The 17,168-nt window shown below is 26.8% G+C and overlaps 3 protein-coding genes across 3 annotated transcripts; 1 reads left to right on the top strand and 2 right to left on the bottom strand.

Annotated features, from left to right (window-relative positions):
* The first annotated feature begins 1,289 nt into the window (after nt 1–1,289).
* Nucleotides 1,290–2,211, top strand: LOC113852824 (60S ribosomal protein L44). Its single transcript, XM_027483197.1, has 4 exons — nt 1,290–1,359; nt 1,558–1,737; nt 1,827–1,901; nt 1,999–2,211. Exons 1-4 carry the CDS (start codon nt 1,357–1,359, stop codon nt 2,056–2,058), a joined length of 318 nt encoding a protein of 105 aa, XP_027338998.1. The 5' UTR covers nt 1,290–1,356; the 3' UTR covers nt 2,059–2,211.
* A 4,424-nt stretch (nt 2,212–6,635) lies between these two features.
* Nucleotides 6,636–8,639, bottom strand: LOC113852021 (putative clathrin assembly protein At1g03050). Its single transcript, XM_027482282.1, has 2 exons — nt 7,976–8,639; nt 6,636–7,747 (listed from the first exon to the last, which is right to left on the bottom strand). The coding sequence occupies exons 1-2, from the start codon at nt 8,637–8,639 to the stop codon at nt 6,636–6,638; spliced, it is 1,776 nt and encodes a 591-aa protein (XP_027338083.1).
* Nucleotides 8,640–14,155: 5,516 nt separating this feature from the next.
* On the bottom strand, nt 14,156–16,815 carry LOC113853005 (peroxidase 43). Its single transcript, XM_027483434.1, has 4 exons — nt 16,618–16,815; nt 16,329–16,511; nt 15,983–16,145; nt 14,156–14,580 (listed from the first exon to the last, which is right to left on the bottom strand). Exons 1-4 carry the CDS (start codon nt 16,813–16,815, stop codon nt 14,156–14,158), a joined length of 969 nt encoding a protein of 322 aa, XP_027339235.1.
* Between the last annotated feature and the right edge of the window lie 353 nt (nt 16,816–17,168).

Below are 17,168 nucleotides of genomic sequence, written 5' to 3'. Positions count from 1 at the left end.
ATTGTATTATGCATCCAAAACAGTCTTAAGAAGACATGATTCCAAGTGGATAATAAATATGTCTCTTCTTTTTTTAAGTAAATTTTTAATAGATAATTAAGTTTTTTTATAAATAGGCCATTAAACTATAAATAAGTACATTTTTATAAAGGTCATAAAATTTATATCTAAATAAGCTAAAAAAAATTGTTCAACACCTTAAATATTTGTAATAAAATTATATATATATCTATTTATTATTTTTAAATTTATATTTTTTATTTAAATAAGTAAATTACTAAATGTGTAATAAAACACAAAAGTATATTATAGCATTGTCTACAAAATAGATTAAACAATAGTAACGTAAAAAATTATAGTAAATGACACTTTTTTTCTCGAAGAATATGTAATAGGCGTACTTTCTAACTTTAGTTTTTAATTAAAAATTTTATTTATTTTAAGATTTAATTTATTTAATATATTCTATCAGGCCTAATAAAAAAAAATTTAAGTTGTCAAACATTACCTATTTAATTAAATAAACCTCTTAAAAAGTTTAAATTAAGTTTATTATTTAAAATAAACCAAGTTAAGATATGATTTAAAAAAGGCTAAGTAGTATATCTCCATTAGACAGTCTGACATATTTCTATTCCTAATCGTAATAATATAGTCAAAACATTAAGCATTTGTTTGAATACGTTACTTAATATTTTTTTTTCAAACAATGTCTTATGCTATAAACAAAGTAAAACACTTAAATAGAATAAAGGCTCCCCTCTAGAAAAAGTTTACAGCAAAAGAAATGTTAATTCTATTGTTAATGAAATAAAATCATACGAAAATTTATAAATTAAAATTGCGAATGGATTAAGAACAGTAGGTAAAGGATGGTATTCCAAGTTTTTAAGCTAGGAGGATTAGCAACGAGCCCCTTACGCCATTTGCTTGGTGGATAAATTAATGTCATATGAGCGTATTTGTAAGAGATTATTTGAATTTGTAGAAGCATATTATAATTTTTAGTTTATATAAAAAATAGTCATGAAAAAATTATTAAAATAATTTATTTTAACTAATTAAATGATTAAATTATTTGTCTAAATTCATTTTAAAATCAAATCATGGCAACAAACTCCTATGATACCAAAGTTTCAGTCGGCTCATATTTTTGGTAGTGGGTAATGGACGTTGGGTCAGAATGGGCCTCATTTAATTTTCTAGCAAGAAAACAAAGCCCAGCCCAGCCCTCGGCTCCACGTAACCCTAATTCCCAAAGCCATTAAAGTTCAGGGATTGCCCTTTGGTGTCTCATTTTCGCGGCGCATAACAAAACACTGCCTCTTCCAGACTCCGATCGCACGCGCCGTCACCATGGTAACCTTCTGTCACTTCCTTTTCTTCATTTGTTATTATTCACCAGGAACCATTAACACTGCTATTATCATCTACTCTAATTTTTTTTCCGTTGGGATCAATGGAATTGTGCTATAGCCTTGGCTAAGTGAATTAGATTTGAAATTGAGAAATATGTCTTCACCGTATTGGATTGGGTTTTGTTGTTGTTGTGAATAGGTGAACGTTCCAAAGACGAAGAAGACATACTGCAAGAGTAAGGAATGCAGAAAACACACACTGCACAAAGTTACTCAATACAAGAAGGGTAAGGACAGCATTGCTGCCCAAGGAAAACGACGTTATGATCGCAAACAGTCCGGTTATGGTGGTCAAACCAAGCCTGTCTTCCACAAGAAAGTAACCCATTTTGCTCCTTTTTATATCTCTATTTGTTTCATATAAACCCTTTTTTTGTAATTTATTTATTAATTGTTTTAATTTAATAGGCTAAAACCACCAAGAAGATTGTTCTGAGGTTGCAATGCCAGGGTTGCAAGCATGTCTCCCAACATCCTATTAAGGTTTGTATGATGAAATCAAAGCACGCTTTTGTTGTTTAACCTGGTTGTTTGGCATTGGGTGTGTGGTTAATGGTCAGTTCTTATCTCTGTTGTGCAGAGGTGCAAGCATTTTGAGATTGGCGGAGACAAGAAGGGCAAGGGAACCTCTCTGTTCTAGGTGGAGAATTAGATTTTTGCAGTTTTTCTGTTTCTGAAATGTTGGTTTGTTTTGTTTCACTATGGATTTGTGTTAGTTATGTTTTACTATTTGCAATACATTTTGTTGAGAAATGAAAACTATTGCTAATATCAGTGACTGCCTGTTTCCTTTAATGGTTGAAATCTACATTTTTACGCCTTTATACTAGTATATGTTGTTTCGGGGTTACCTAATTGTCTGGAGCGCTTTGGATGAGTTGTTAAGTTTTTACCTCGCTGATGAACTATTGGGACCCTTTGTAAGGATTGCAGTCTTGAAAGTGCCCTTGTTCTACTGCTATCTAGATTTAAATGCTCAGTTACCGGAATACGTTTGCAAAGTGGGTTTTATGTCATCACTAGATGGTGTTGGGTGGTTAAAATGATTTTTTCTATGATTTGGAAGAGTTTGGTTTGAAGTAGTTACTCTGATTAGTTATAGCATGTTTTATGATTAGTTATTGATTTTACATTAAAATTTGGTTTAACATGATTGTTTTTGGACACATTCCAAACAAGCACTTCATGAACTCCGAAATTTTGTTGTGAACAGTGAGGAAATGATAGCATACCTCTATTTTGCAATTCCATATCACGATGGAAGAAGCTGAAGCGCTGTGTTATTTGTTTACTAATATTTAAATAGTATATAGGAATTGATACATTGGTTTTTGTCAAATTGAAATAACAACATTTTTACAAAATAGGCTCCTTTCAAGTGCAGTTTTTTATAAATTTATAATATGGTTATATAATAACAATAAGGAATACAAAAAGTATTTTGGTGTTGTATGGCACAAGTGTTTATAGGTTCATTAAAACTTCAATGAAGCTTGCCCCAAAAAAACATCAATGAAGAAAAACAAATTTAAACTTGCCAACTTTTTGAAGCTGGGTTGTTTGCATTGTTTTACTATATTAAAAAAGGTCCATTAAAATAAGTGATTGGTCTAATATATGTGGATATTTAAATTTAAACCAAATGGGCTAGTGTTGATTGGCCTTGAGTTCATTACATGTACGAAGTTAAATAGTTTTCTTTAATTAAAATTTTACATGGACGATTTGTACAATAATGTAAATTAAAAGATAAATTCTTAATTTATTATATTTTTAAAATTATTTTCCTGTTTGGGTTAATTAATTTCAATAGTTTTGCATTGGTAAAAGTGTTGAATTTTTTTTAAAAAAAATTGTCACAGAATAATCACTTGTGTTAGTATCTGACATCACAATTTCTTTTAGAACTTTCAAAGGCACGATTTTGGCGCAAATAATATAGCAAATATCAACTTGCTAATAATCTTATTCTGTCATAAAGATGATGTCATTTATACATAAAAAATATTTAAATACAAATATTAACTTCATTAATAATAGTTTATATTTTTACAGACATTATTATTACATCATAATGATAAATTTAAATTTAAAATCATATTATTTATATAAATATCAACTCTATTATTTTATAATTCAATACAAATCATTAGTATTTCTTAAATAAAAATATCAAAGTACTTACCTAATTACAATACAAACTTGAACTTTTTAAATGTAATAACATAACTTAACAAAATTTTATTTATCTTTACATACAAATTATTACGACATTTTAAAAAAAATCAAATTACTAACATATTTAAATATTAAATTTTAAATTTACTAAAAAATTATAATTACATCCTAATTAAAAAATATTTCTAACAAAATTAACTATAATATTTTTTATAATTACACACAAATTATGATTACATTTAAATTATAAAAATCAAATTACTAACATAATACTAGAAAATATTTTTTTATTTACATACAAATTCAAATTACATCTTAATTTAAAAAATTTAAATCACTAACATAATTAAGCATAATAATTTTTATCATTAGATACTAATTATGATTACATTGAAATAAAAAACAAATTACTAACATAATACAAAAAAATATTTTTTATATTTACATACAAATTACTATTAATTCTTCATTTAAAAAAGTCTAAATTACTAACCTAATTACAATACATAATTTAGTTTCGTTAATTTTAATAATATAATTAAACAAAATCTTATTTAGATTTACATACAAATCATGATCATATTTTAAACAAATTCAAATTACTAACATAATTAAACATAATATTTTTTTATATTTACAAACAAATTTAAATTACATCTTCATTAAAAAAAAGTTAAATTACTAACATAATTAAGCTAAAAAAAATTATAATTAGATACAAATTATGATTACATTTACATTACAAAAATTTATATTACTAACGTGGCACCAAGTATCTTTTAAATTTACATACATATTACTAATAGATTTAAATTAAAATCATTTAAATTACTTACATATAAGAATATCGTTATTACATCTTAGTTAGTAAAATTTTTATAAAAAATATTATTTTATTTAAATAAAAAAACCTTATTACCTACATATAAATTAATTAATTTATTACATTTTAAATATTTACAATATATATATATATATATATATTGCATACAAATTATTATTATCACTTATTTAAATAAAATTAACTTTTATATTATTATTAAATTATAAAATTTAAAATTTTTAAACCATACTTAAATAAATAATAAATGGGTGTAAAAAATATTTATTACAATTAAACTTAATATTACTCATTATTATTATCAAATTTTTTTAGTTAAATATTTTTATATTATTCTCTAAATAAATATATAAAAAATATATTATACAACATCATATTAATAAAATTATGCAAACATATATTTAAAAAATATCATTAAATTATTTTGTTTTCTAACAACTAATTACAAAATTACATTTTAGTCAATTACACTACAACTTTATTTCTTTAAAACATTTTAATCTAAACACAAATTAATGTAAAAATATTTAAAATTAACAAACAAATTTTTACTAACATTTTTTTAACCTTCGTTATAATTGTTCCACTAGTCACCAATCATATATAATTTACAAAATTTATAAAATTAATTTTTTTTTCATTTTCAAATTTTTTAAATAAAAAACAAAATATAAAATATATAAAAACAAATAATATGATTAATATCTCAAATAAAAGTCTAAAAATTGAGAAATTTTGACTATAAATATTGCACACCGTACACAAAGTTGAGAGAAAAAATTAGAAGAGAAACTAACGTCTTAAGAAGAAGGAGAAGATAAAAAGAGGAAAGAAAGAAAAAGGGGGAAAAAAAAAAGGCAAGAAACGGTTACTGTATCACTGTCACGTGTCAGCCAATTATTAGTTTCGCCAAAATGTGGCGAAATTGAATTTAGCTATTAACAGAGTGCAACTATCACGGTGTTGCCACCTGTTCAGAAAGCTCTCTACCCATTTATTTTGAAATTTTAATTTTTTTTAAAATTTAATTTTAAGACTTTTGCAATTCTTATAGCAAAATTATTAACGTCACCGTCACGTGTAATTACGCTATGAGTTATACACTGTTGATGGCGAAACTCTCTTAATTTCATCAAAGTTGTGACAAAATCATTGAGTGCATGGCTTGATCTTTATGATTTTGCAACGTAGTGAAGTATATTATAAAAAAATAAAAAAATAAACACTTTTGTCATTAGTGTGGCGAAATTTATGCTTATGTTGCAAATCCACCCCAACAAGAAAACAATTTCAATAAAACCAAAAAATAAAAAAATAATTTTTAAATTTATAATATTTAAATAGAAAAGACACGTTGGTTATTAAGATGAATTTTAATTGTAAAATAATGAATTTTTTTAAGAATACTAATAAAGATTTTATTCCTAATTATGGATATGAATAAAAATATTGTTTGTTCCATAAAAATAGAATATTATTATTATTATTATTATATATATATATAGACAGAGTCTTTTTACATTGTTATAAGTTTAAAAAATTTTACACTCTATTTAAGTCTCTTATTTAATTTATATCTAATATTTTATAATTTATTATTTTATATATAAGTTAAATAAAATATTTAAATTGAATGTAAAAATTTTTAGATTTATATTAGTACAAATTTTTTTTCGTATATATTTAAAGTAGATTTTTATCATGTATGTGTATATATTAGTAGTTTAAATAATAAAATTTTATTATAAGAAGAGAAAATTATTCATTGATCTTTGTACCCTTGAAATGGAGTATTTTTTATTTTATTTTTTTGTTAAGAGATACATTTGGTGTATTGAAAAATTCTCAATTTTAGAAATTGTAATAGTAATTTACTTTTTTAAAAGTGGAGAGGAAAAATTTATGATGGTTTCTTTTTAGTTTGTGCTGTGGGGAGAGAGTTGTTTACAAAAACCTTTTCTGAAGTAGGCACAGAAGAAGAAAACAGTGTCAGTTTGATACCTTTTCTGATTGTCCTTTGAGAGTGATCAGACATCACTAATATTTAATGTCAGTTTTCATCCATGCTCCTAATAAAAGATGGAAAACACGCGTTTCTTTTCTTCTAATGGAGTGAGTAAAATTTACAACCCCTTAGAATGAAGAAAAAGGGAGAAGGAGTGGGTATAAGGCGTCAACTAACCAAAAATCTATCCTAGTTAACGATAGTAATTACCATAGTTCTGTGGATATCCTCCCATGTTAGAATTATTATTATTTGGTTGTAGCTTAGCGAGTGCAGCTTGTCCTTGCATGCCATCCTTCGCATATTGCCGCCACATTATCTGTTCTTCAACTAATAAACTTTGTTTCTTCTCCATCTCTGACATTTGCACGTAAGAAGGAGGTGCCACAGCCAATGAAGCTGCAAATGGATCAACACTTCCTGAATTGGAATCACTCCCTGATGTTGGTGGTGCTGGCAATGCTAGCATTGCAGGCCTTCCAGCTGAACCAAGTGCCATACTACTTGCACTTCCACTCACCCCATAACCTTGTCCTTGCATGGTTACATTCATTCCTGCTTGTTTATACATGCCATCCAACAACAATGTATCAAACCCACCACCTAATGCAGGCTTTTGGTTCGACAAGTTGCTAGCTGATTGTACCAATGCTGTTTCCCAATCTGCTTCTTCATCAAATGCGTGCCATGGAAGTGCTTGTGTTGCACCTGTTGCTGGTGCTGCCCCATCAAACAAAGCCAAGGCTAGTTTGTCCCCATGTTCTTCACTCGTCACCATGTCATCACCTAAATTCAACAAATCACCCTCCGTTTGCACTACCTTTTCTTCCTTTGGCTCTTCTTTCACTACTTCAACTGGTTCCTCATTGGTTTCCTCTGGTGGTGGAAGTGCTTTGATTGCATTCATATCCTCTTCTGGTTCCTGTTCCGGTTCTGGTTCCTCGGTTTCTTCTTCAATTTTCTCTTCTACTTCAACTTTGTTGTTTTGTGCCAAGGCAGACTTGTCCTTGATAAACTCTTCCATGACCTCTAGTTTCTTTGGAGTTACCTTTTCAAGCTCTGGGTACTCAGAAGACCGTGCAACTCCAATGCTCTTAGACCATGCATAGAAGTGTTCTAGCTCATCAAATTGCTTTCCAACACGGCAAAAAATGTCATACACCTTAACACAATCTGACACCTCCATGTCTGGGAATCTGTCAATTAAGATAGCTAGTATTTCTGATATGTCATAATATATATGAAAACTCTCCTTCACAATTGGGTAGAGAGCCACTATCACAATTCGATGGTTCTTTGCCCCTCCTGATGCATTAAAATAACCATGAGAAAATATTGTGCATGTAATGTGTTAACACTAAATAAGAAGGAAATGATTATTCATCTATGTTAAATAATAATGTAAACTGATTGATATACATACTTGATTAAATAAACATGTTTAATCAAGATGAGAGATAATAAATGACACATTTTGAGTGAAAAGATATTTTCACTAGCATATTTTGTGGTCTAGTAATTACAATTACAGACCTGTGGGGCGGCAAGCTAGAAAGCGCTCAAGCAGCAACTGCAGATGCTGCATTTTGGAAAAGAGTTTCTCTGACTTCATGTCACGCATTGGTGTGGATCTTAGAATGATTTCTTTACCCGCTTCTTTTTCTCTTTCTCTTTCCCTTTCCTCATCATCTTCATCAAAACCATACATGCTACGCCTTCCACGCCGGCTTAGCATCTTGTACTCAAGCCTTTCATCTAGATACAATGCATATGTGCGCACAAATGCAGAGAAGTCCCATGAACCAGATTTTGAGTTGTCTCGAAAATCAGACATGTTGAGAAGGCGAGTCCCTTGTCGAGTTGAAAAGAATATTTCTTGCTCGTATGCTGGATCACCATCTAAAAGCAACCTTTGAATCAAAACAAGTGTTTTTAAAGCCACTGTCCAGCTTTTTGTCTTGCTGAGACGCCTTGAGAGAGTATTAACACATGCACTGATGAATGCCCTTGAGTAACATGTTAGGCTTAGAATCTCCCTAATGTACTTCTCTTCAGAAGGGTACTCATCATGCCTTGTTGCCTTCACAATGGCCACATCAAGGTCAGCAAGTGAGGTGCTGCTTCCCACCTTAGCTAGGCCTATGCTTGTTTGATCCTTCACTGCCCCAAGGGCTCTTCTGATTGAGCTTGGAGGCATGCTTTAGTTCTTAGCTTCTAAATATTGTTTTAATTTGCTATGGATGTGGGAGCTAAATGTGCTGATTTTGTTGCTCTCAACTTTGGTTCAACAATATCACCTTATGAAATGTGTTCAAAATTGCTGCACCCTGCAAATCTATTAAATTATTTTGTCAAGTGTCATAATTTTAACACATTTCAAATTGTTCAAATGTGATAAATTTTCATTCTTGCATAAATTTGTAACATGAACTTCGTTTTATATACTTAGTGGGAAAACAAAGTATTTATAGGTTTTAAATTTATGGAGATACCTAAAAAGAACATTAAAAATATTCTGAATGATCCTACCTGCTTGGAGAGCACCGAAGGGCAGAATAAGACTTTTGAACTGATAATTATTGTGGCATAATCACAAATGTGTATGGATTTCTTTTCACATATAGAAATAAAAGGGTAATTGTGATTTGTACCTTAACGATAATTGCTTAGAGGGAAAGGCGAAGGAAAGATAAGGAATGAAAAGATAGATAGTTGTTTCTATCTGTCCTTAGATTCCTCTTTCCTTCCTTCTGTTCCTCTCTCTTGTGCAAGCATTACAAGCTGAGCTCAAATTGTGTAAGCATTGCCCGTTTTCGTAGCATAAAACATTGGAAACCAAAGAAGATTCAATGATATTAATATCTGCATTACCCATTAGAAAGCAATTGACACTAATGATGACATTCTTGCCTTTGCTATACTTGGTAAGACAAATGTTTAGATTGTATTTTCCCTTAACCCGTTGACCTATTCAACCAACGTAAGATTTCTAATTACGGATAAATGCTAAAATTTCCCAGTTTTTAATTTAAATTTTCACCATCCAACTATATATCTTATTTAATATTTTTTTATTAGATTGGTTCTCAACTACCAGAACAGTTAAATACGTGCAAAGCACTTATTATAGGATTGAGGCTCTCTATGATTGAAGATAGTTTATCCCTCCTACATCCTGTGACAACAATTTCTCCACCGGCTGGAACACCATTTTTCTGGGGCATTGCTCCTAAAATTATAGTCGTTCAGTTGTATACAATAGAAAAGTTTCTTAATATAATTTATAACTAGATTTATAAATGTACAAATTTATAATATATTTAATATTTGTATTTCTATACTATTAATTATTTATGTTATTTATTGATTTTTTTAATTTAAATTAGTACATATTTAAGAAAAAATTTAAAACTTAAGAAAAACATTAAATTATTTATATAATACTTAAAAAATTACTTTATAATAGTAAATATGTCTATGTAAATCAGTGGAAGAGATTGGTCAAAGTGACAAGTGACTCAGTATCTTTAAGTAAAGTCTTAGGTTTGAATCTTTGTGTATGTAAAAAAATTTTAGTAATAAACTCACCCACCACATCTATGTGCCTATGAGTTTATATTATTTTTTATAAATCTTATATATTTTTTATTTTCTTCAAATTTGGTAATCTTATAGTACTATCATTATAAAATGTTCAAAAATAAAATGATAATGAATAATTAAAAATTTAGTTTGTAAAAAAATATAAAATATTATCAATAATCACTATAATAAGAAAAAATTAATATAATTTTAATGAATCTATAAAATAAATAACTTTTTATACATTAATATTGACGTGAATCTTTTTTTTTTGTTATTTTGATGTAAATTTTTGTTGTTGATTTTAACGTAGAAAAAAAATTACCTATAATATATACACTCATATATTTATTATAATTAAATAGGAATCATACCTATATAATTTATTTAAATAATTTTTTTTGAAATCTTAGACATTATTTTTTATTATTTTTTAAACAATACAATAAAATTATCCAATACTGTTACTTTTACTTTATTTTTCTTATAAATGATTTAACTAAAATTAAAATATTTTTTAATTAATAATAAATTGTAACTTTAAAATAATTGTTTATACCTTATATCTTGTAATTGAAGTGTTATGACATTAATCTTGTGTTGACTTTTGACCAGTTACTTTTTTTTCAAGAGGAATTGTATGCTAAGACGTTATATAACATATTTAAGTAAAATTTTATGTTAAAATACTTGTTAAGACGTTATTTTCACAATTACTTCTTAAATTTTCAAAGTTCACAAATTAAAAAATACGATAAGGAATTATGCTATAGTCTAATTTTTTTCATAATAGTTATGTCATAAAATTGCAACATGAGATGATTTTTTAGTATTTTTTTGACAAGAATATTTTTTATGAAGAATATTTTTCCTTTCTTTAGTATATCCTTGAACTTATGAGTAATACCCCTCCTTGTTGAAGTATGTATGTAATTTTTCTATAAGAAGAAAAAATTAGTCAAAAAATAAAAAATAAATCAATTAGAAGTTAGTTAATATATAACAACACATAAAAGACAACATAATTAGGATTTGTTAAAAATAATAAATTTATAATAAGAAAACAATATAAATGCTAATACATTTTCAGCAATTACATATCAATACTGATTAACTCTTTCTTACGATATATTCTTAGAGTACTTCAGCACTTTTATTTTTTAATCATCTATTGTTGAATTCAGATTATAAAAAATATCAATTTATCTTTATTGGAAGTTGTTGTTCTCCTACAAAAGTATGAAAAACACAAAAATAAATAGTTATTTGTAATAATATGAAATTCATTTTCAATTAATACGATCAACTTGTGTTGGTAATGAAAAAAATGATTAGTTTAGATATTTTAACTATAATATATTATGAATACTATAAAAATAATTAAATATTTATAACATGAAATTTCATCATTTTTCTTAATCATTTTTTAAATATTTTTATTTATAAATTTTAAAATAAAATATTGATATCACTGTATAGGACTTCATTGGATTAATTAAAAAAAATATTGATAGATTTAATAATATTTAATCCATTAAAGATAAAATTCAATACATGATATCACTTAAAAATACTAAAGTTTTATACTTAGTCAACAAATTAAAATGAAATACAAAAATATAATTTAGTGAGACAAAATAAAAAATTATCAACATACAAATATATGTACTTACTTATATAGATAACTTTTGACCGTTAACATGATTATATAATACAAAAAGTAATAAAAGATAATAGAAAAAACCATAGACAAGTTTTCAAAAGTCATATAAATATTACTCTTATTTAATGATATATAAAAAGTTATAAAATAAAAAATTAATATAATAAAAGTTGCCTTTTTATTTATGTATAATTTATTTGACTTTTTATTGAAAATTTAATTTAATAATATACAATATAAAATAATAATTTTGTAAATATAATTTTTTAATTAAAGGTATATTTTAGTATTTAAAATATATATTTAAATATAGAATATATTAAACTAATTAATAAAATAATTTAAATCAATGACATTTAAATTTAAATAAAACTTAAAGTAATGACATCATTTTATTTTCTATTAAAAAGTAACTTAAGAACTTCATTAGAATTTTACAAAGACACTCTTGTATAATTTAATCAATATTTTTTTTCCTATTTTCAACATTTGATAATGAATTTTTTTATACTTTTAATATATAATAATTATAATAATTTTTTTAATTAAATGTGCAATTTTGTTATTATCGATTTTAATATTATATAACCATCAATTCTAATAAATTTTATTTAAATATAATTTAAAGATAATAAATATGAATTAATTATAATTTTAATTCTTAAGTTATTCAAAATATTATAATTACTTTTAATAAATTTTAATTTAATATATTTTATAATAAATTTATTATAGCACCAAAAACTTTAATAATTATAAATTTCATTATAAATATATAAAATAGTATATACATTTATTATTTATACAGAAAAGTGACTCTGATTATTATAAATTTTAATGAGCATAATTTTTATTATAAATATATAGAGTAATAAGTATGTGCAAAATATAGAAGTGATTTTAAAATTTTTAAATCTTAATAATAAAAAAATTTATAAATTTTGTTGTAAATACATATAGTATTAAGTAGGTACAATCAATTTTAAATATAATTTGTTCATCTAAATTATAATTTTCTTGTCTTTTTATTAAAAAATTAATAATATACAATATAAAATAATAATTTTGTAAATATACTTTTTTAATTTAAAATATATTTTAGTGTTTAAAGTACATATTTAAATATAAAATATATTAAATTAATTAATAAAATAATTTAGATCAATATCACACAAATTTAATAGAATTTATAACAAAAATATAGTTTTATTTTCACTTAAAAGGTAATTCAAAAACTTCATTAGATTTTTGTAAAAATATTTTTTGCAATTTAATCACTAACATTTGACAATAAATATTTTTTAAATTTTTTATTGTGTAAGTGTAAGTTTTTTTAATTCAAAGTATATTTTAGAGTTTGAAGTACATATTTAAATATATAACATATTAAACTAATTAATAAAATAATTTAAATTAATACCATTCAAATTTTAATAAAACTTAAAACAAAGATGCAATTTTATTTTGAATTAAAAGGTAACCTAAGAACTTTATTGAATTTTTACAAAGATACTTTCTTATCATTTAATGAATATTTTTTCTTCTATTTTTAACATTTAATAATAATTTTTTTTATATATATAATATTAGTAATTTTTTTATTAAATTTAATTCATAGCAGTTTTATCATTACTATTTTTTTATTAATATTATTTTTATTTTTAACATTATATATCTATCAATTCTAATAAATTTGCCTTAAATATAATTTAAAAATAGTAATTATAAATTAATTATAATTTCAATTTTATGTTATAAAAAATATTATAATGAATTTTAATTTAATGTAATTTATAATAAATTTGTTTATATAATATATCTTATAATAACTTTAAATATTTTAAATTTAAATAATTATAAATTTTATTATAAATATATAAAATAATATATAAATTTATTATTTATATATAAAAATGTCTTTAAATTTTAAATTTTGAAAATAATAAATTTTACAACATATAAAAGTGACTTTAAACCTTTCAAATTTTAACAATCATAAATTTTATTATAAATGCATAGAAAAATAAATAAATTAATAATCATAAATTTTAAAAATTTTGTTATAAATACATAAAATAATAAGTAAGTGTAATTAATTTTATATTATATATAAATATAAATTATTTAACTATTAAAATAAAAAAATATATAACAATAAGATAAAAACTATGAAGTTAAGAGGCATAAAATAAAAAAATAACACTAAAATAATAAATTATAAGCCTGAAACCACGATTTTTTAAACTGCATAGAGACAAGCCTTTGTCCAAATTATGATTTCGAACTATCCAAACTCAAAGCCAAAATAGCAATAATAGTGCGACTTTTCATTAAGAACCCATTGACCTGTTGAATTACAGGGCAACAATAGATTTAATGAGGTAAGAGATTTACAAGAATCCTTCCACCCCAAAAATAACATAACAGGAAGGCATATAATATTATGATCAAATTGATCATTATTCACTTTAATTGAATGCAGAGCACACACGCCTAATATTCCCAAGGAAACCCGTCTTGACTCCAAGTTGGCCCATCTTCACAACTGACTCAACAAAATCAGCTTCAAAAGAAGGTCCAAAAAATGGACCAAAGGGACTAAAATAGGAGTCAATAATACTCTTGGTGACTATGTCATCATTGAGCCTTGCATCAGATTCTAGCACAGCAAAACCTTCCCTTATGTTCTTCAAGATGCTTATGTCAAATTTCTTTTCACTCCCTTCATCAATGGCTAAGCGAGTGTTAACATCTCCATTCTGAGGGCACTTAGCCTTCAGCTGTGGTAAGAAATTTGGGCTAATAGCAGGGTCTGATCCCCCACCAGCTGGGAAAAAGTTGTACAATCTTTTCGTCATAAAGAAGCATGCTGTGGTTCCAATTGTGTGTGCAGCTGATATACAGCAATGCGTCATCACCATCAAAAGAAATTAACAATATATATGTAACACTTATTTGCAAATGTGACTCCTTTTTACTATTATAGTTGTAAATATTTTGACCTTTTCAATCATGAATCAATTTGTTCTCTACTATTAATGTGCACCAATGGCACATGTCAAGTGGGTTGCCACATTGACTCCATGCTAATACTTAACATGCTGTTTGATACATTTCGTCAGGATAACTGACATACATCATGAGAGAAATCAAATTATCTATAAGTTGTTAAAGTTCTAATAAAATTTGTATTCTTATGATGTAACACTAAGTTACTGATAATGCCAATTTGGGAAACCAAATTAATCAATCACCCTCCGTTAAAAACACCATAGCCCTTGTTTTCCTTACTTGCTTGTTACGCTAGCTTATATTATATGAGTCCCAGAAATCCTGTAAATTGGCTCTTCTGAAGTAAACAAAAAAGCCTAAGGAAAAAGGAAGGGGGGGGGGGGGGTGAGAAACAGACAGACAAACAGAGATCATTGTCAATATCAACCATATGGGTTACAACTGTAACGCTGCATGTGCACCATTTGTAATTTAAGTATTGCCATCAACCATTATTTGGCGTTAGGTTTGATACGAAACCTGAGGCTGTCAACATCTAGTGAATTGGGAAAAGTGAAACCATACTAGCGCACATAGTAATATGATTCAAGGCCAGACTATTGGTCCAATCATTGTTTTTAATAAATTAATAAAATATCACTTAATATCTTAGCAATTCTATTTTTCATTATAATTTAGTAAGCAACAACTAAATTTGATACAAAGCCATGAACTAAATCAAGGTCTCTCATATCATTAATATCACTATTACTAATGTACACCTCTACTGAATAGAAAATCCGATAGATCCTTTATTTTATTTTAATTTTGGACATGGATCGATTCATTCAAACCAACATTATTCTAAATGAATAAATGGAACATATGGCACTGTTCAAAATCCAAAATACTAAGACCCATGTTGTTTTATTAGGTCAGTCTCCGGCTAATTAAATAATAATGGTGGTTGTTGTGTCAACATTTCTTGAATCCTGAAAATTTGTCAGGATTAGATAAAGCGACTTGATAAGATATGATCTCAGTATGCAAATAATTCTCCGGACTTCTCCATCAATTTCCCAAATTGGGTACAAAACATCTTCAATTGCTTTCATTGTGTGACTGTGAACAAAGTAGATTTATAAACATTGTATTTTTGGTAATTTGGCCATTGCATGTGGTGTAGTATGCTTTCCTTTAGACAAGTTCATATTACTTTACCTCTCCACCAACCATGATCTCACCTATTTGGCATGATGCGAGCGCGAGTGTGTGTGTGTGTGAGAGAGAGAGAGAGAGAGTACCACTGAGAAGGACTAGGTCTTTCACTGTGAGGCCCTTGTTCAGAAACTTGACCTTGAGTAGCTGAATTGAATTACTAACATCAGGCATATCACCTGCAAACGAAACATTTGAGACCAACCCATCTCTCCTTCCTGTTGGAACTTGGTATCCTGGACCATTTGCCTGCATATATATAATGTAATATCATCCAACACTTCCTCAGACATAAACATAGTATATAACAACTTAAAAGAACAAACAAATGCAGAGTTCTCAAGTTAACAACAACTTTAATTAATGATAATCATTCAACGATAGAAATATCAAGAAAAAAAGCATGAATTAACTAATTAAGTTAGTTAGGACCATGACTACAGAGTCTCTGGCTGCTAATGCCACTATGTCTGCACAAGAAACCACACCAGGGCAAGAAGCTTCCAATTTTGCCTTGGCTCTTTCTATCACATCAAACCCTCTCACCCCTTGATGTCCAAATGCATGTTTCTCTGATTGTGGACCATTATCGATCAGAATTGAACCATCACACCCCTGAAATGATCCATGTCTTGGAATAAAAACAAAATTGATGAAAAAGAAACATCAACATGTACATAGAAACACAAATTATATCATCATTATTATTATATACAGTAACCTCAACAAAGCAGTCATGAAAATGAAGCCTGAGCAAGACAGCAGCCATATTGTGGTCAGAGAGAACAGCATCTCTAACAACTGCATGGACAATGGACTCCACTTGAGGACATGTGTTGGAGTAGAAACCCACTTGAAGCTGACCCTTAGAACTGCCCATTACGAATGAAAATAAGAGAACCAAAACAAAGGGCATCATCACTACAAATGCTACTGTATATGAAATATCTTCTAGCTCACTACAGAGCACACAAATATATATAATATGATAGATATGTCTACACAAATGGTGACTTTAATTGCATTGCAGAGGATAAATAATGCTTCTGAGGAAGAAAAGGTGAAGTGTGAATGTCAAAATGGGGCTCAAATAAATAGTAATTCATAGCAACTTAAGTCGACGCCTTTGTGACGTGTCAACTACAAGTGCATGAGTCTTGTGATGCCTTTTTTTTTTTTAACTTTTGTTCTCTTTCCTAAGTTATCTGCATCGTTTTCATTTCTCCTTTTAATCTAGAACTGCATGAGTCAGCTGCACGCACTTCAACTTCA

The sequence above is a fragment of the Abrus precatorius genome, unplaced genomic scaffold, assembly GCF_003935025.1.
Source record: "Abrus precatorius isolate BTA unplaced genomic scaffold, Abrus_2018 Scaffold10, whole genome shotgun sequence".
Taxonomy (NCBI): domain Eukaryota; kingdom Viridiplantae; phylum Streptophyta; class Magnoliopsida; order Fabales; family Fabaceae; genus Abrus; species Abrus precatorius.
This window is presented reverse-complemented; position numbering and strand designations above follow the sequence as displayed.

What these genes read in the sequence shown, in the direction of transcription:
- LOC113852021 (XM_027482282.1), bottom strand. Translation starts at nt 8,639, where the DNA reads ATGCCTCCAAGCTCAATCAGAAGAGCCCTTGGGGCAGTGAAGGATCAA. An exon ending in TCTAGCTTGCCGCCCCACAG is followed by an intron (nt 7,748 to 7,975) that starts GTCTGTAATTGT and finishes TTAATGCATCAG; the next exon opens with GAGGGGCAAAGAACCATCGA.
- LOC113852824 (XM_027483197.1), top strand. An exon ending in AGCCTGTCTTCCACAAGAAA is followed by an intron (nt 1,738 to 1,826) that starts GTAACCCATTTT and finishes TTAATTTAATAG; the next exon opens with GCTAAAACCACCAAGAAGAT. An exon ending in TCTCCCAACATCCTATTAAG is followed by an intron (nt 1,902 to 1,998) that starts GTTTGTATGATG and finishes TCTGTTGTGCAG; the next exon opens with AGGTGCAAGCATTTTGAGAT.
- LOC113853005 (XM_027483434.1), bottom strand. Translation starts at nt 16,815, where the DNA reads ATGATGCCCTTTGTTTTGGTTCTCTTATTTTCATTCGTAATGGGCAGT. An exon ending in TTCATGACTGCTTTGTTGAG is followed by an intron (nt 16,512 to 16,617) that starts GTTACTGTATAT and finishes GGATCATTTCAG; the next exon opens with GGGTGTGATGGTTCAATTCT. An exon ending in CCAGAGACTCTGTAGTCATG is followed by an intron (nt 16,146 to 16,328) that starts GTCCTAACTAAC and finishes ATATATATGCAG; the next exon opens with GCAAATGGTCCAGGATACCA.